General features: G+C 29.8%; 1 protein-coding gene across 7 annotated transcripts in view; it reads left to right on the top strand.

Moving 5' to 3' along the window:
* Nucleotides 1-242: 242 nt before the first annotated feature.
* The window catches only part of LOC106478603 (DDB1- and CUL4-associated factor 17-like), a 48,128-nt gene continuing 46,430 nt past the window's right edge, over nucleotides 243-1,940 (top strand). For 4 of the 7 annotated variants that reach the window (XR_002609944.1, XR_002609943.1, XM_022382217.1 and 1 more), the window contains exons 1-2: nucleotides 256-447; nucleotides 958-1,033. Coding sequence is in view for 2 of the 7 variants with exons in the window: in XM_022382217.1 (XP_022237925.1) it covers nucleotides 1,031-1,033 (3 nt within the window). In the remaining 5 variants the exon portion in view is untranslated. Of the gene's footprint in view, nucleotides 448-957; nucleotides 1,034-1,058; nucleotides 1,181-1,940 lie in introns of those variants that run through there. The other 3 variants (XM_022382218.1, XM_022382219.1, XM_022382220.1) reach the window with 3 other exon arrangements.

Genomic DNA, 1,940 nt, shown 5'->3' with positions numbered 1-1,940 from the left:
ATAATACTCTCTTGACTGCAGATCAATTACTCACTGTCTACACACACATTAATTTGTCACGTTGTCACCCTCTTTTATATACCAGACTACCCTATTCAACGAAAATTTAACAAAAACAGATTAAATTGTTTGTAAGTTGTATTTTTGTAGTTTTTATATATTTTCTATACGAAAATTTAATTCTAATTTTCTATATTCAATAACAATAAAATCTCTATCGACGCCTAGTGTAAGTTCCTAGTACAATAACAACAGTAAAATCTCTATTGAAACCTAGTGTAACTTCTGGTAAACTTGACATACCACCACTCATTTGAAGGAACAAAATAATATGAAAAATTTGTTTTAAGACTTATTGTGTGAGAGGAGGTTTACTTGAAAATGAAGTAAATGTGACATGGTTTAACTTCAGTCGTGTCCAGATAAGTTATACATGCTGTTGTTTGGGTATGGGATTTAGACTTAAAAGTTATGGCCTTCCAGTGCCACTGACAACTAGTTTATGTTTAGCAGTAATTTAAAGTTCAAGTTAAAAAAGTATTTGTAAAGTTATTCAAAAAACATTTTTATAATAATTGTCAATGTTAACATAAGATAAAATTAAAATCGAAAAACAAATGGCCAAAACTTTTGCTTTGCTGATGTAATGGTATTTATTCAAATTATTGTTATTGGGATGCTGTTAATGTTAAACAACATACATAATTTGACAAGTGAAAACTATTATATAATGAAAATAACTGAAACTTCGTTAAATTTGTAGAGCATTCATGATAGGAGTTACTTTAAAAAGGCCAGGTTGTAAGTTATTTAATAGTGATACTGATAGGCTTTTTAAAACTTAGATGATGGGTTGATTGTTTATTATAGTATAAGGGATGTACTGCACCCTCTTAAGTTGGAAGAGTTATTTTACAAGAATAGGTTGAGATCTCTCAACTTGTTTTTTTTTTTAAGAGAAGAGTAAGTGGTAATCATGAAGATTACAGTACCATCCAAGGGATGGATAGGATAAAGATGACACATATTTATGGTGTGTAAAAGACAAACTAAGTTCCAGTTATTTTAGTTTTATTTTTCTAATGGTGACTAAGTTATGGAATAAGTTACTTGGCAGTATTGGAGATCAACACTTTAAAGGAGTTTAAGAGGGGAATTGGTGATTTCCCGAAAAATATAGGTTGGTTTAAATGTTTTTCTTTTTTCTTTAAGGTGAGTGTGCAAAAGAGCTTTGAAGGTCCAAATGGTCCATTAATGCCTATAGGTTATATTATAAAGCTGTTCAAAGTGATATAATAGTGAGTTTAAGTTTAATCAAGGTTTTTAAAGTAATATGAGTACTTTTTATAACATTTGTGTGTTTGATTGTATGTCTACAATGTATCTGCAATAGTTTGATTATAATTCTAGCCAAAAAAAGAAGACAGAGATGGTTTTGTATGTTGTTTTTTTGTTTTTTTTTGCAGAATTCATTTAATGTTTGTATTTAGTTGTAGTTTTAAGACATGTGGCCAAGGTCAGTAACATTTTTCATTTAATTTTACCATCAATTGGCTCTACTTTGATAATTTTATGGTCTTGAAATTGATTATTCAATCCGTCAAAATGTTGTCATTCAAATCCTTCAAGCATTATATATTTAATCTATCTACTCCTCCCCTCGTATACACATAGAGAAATGAAATCTTTTGAGAATTATCAAATAGATCTCATATCAGTGAGGGTTATAATTTTTTATATCAGCATTAAGTCAGTAATGATTATAATCAACTGTACAAGTAGTGCAGTGATTTACGTCTCCACTCTACTTCTAGAAGTTGTAGGGTTAGATTATAATATCCATTTTTGGCCTAGGTCCATTTTCAAGGAACAGCCTTAGTTAGGTTGTCTTCTTGTAGTAGATTATTTTTACACTAGCTGAACAACCTGTCCCTTGGACA

The sequence above is a fragment of the Limulus polyphemus genome, unplaced genomic scaffold (assembly GCF_000517525.1).
Source record: "Limulus polyphemus unplaced genomic scaffold, Limulus_polyphemus-2.1.2 Scaffold231, whole genome shotgun sequence".
NCBI classification, from domain to species: Eukaryota; Metazoa; Arthropoda; class Merostomata; order Xiphosura; family Limulidae; genus Limulus; species Limulus polyphemus.
The sequence above is the reverse complement of the archived record's forward strand: the minus strand, read 5'-3'. Positions and strand labels throughout refer to the sequence as shown.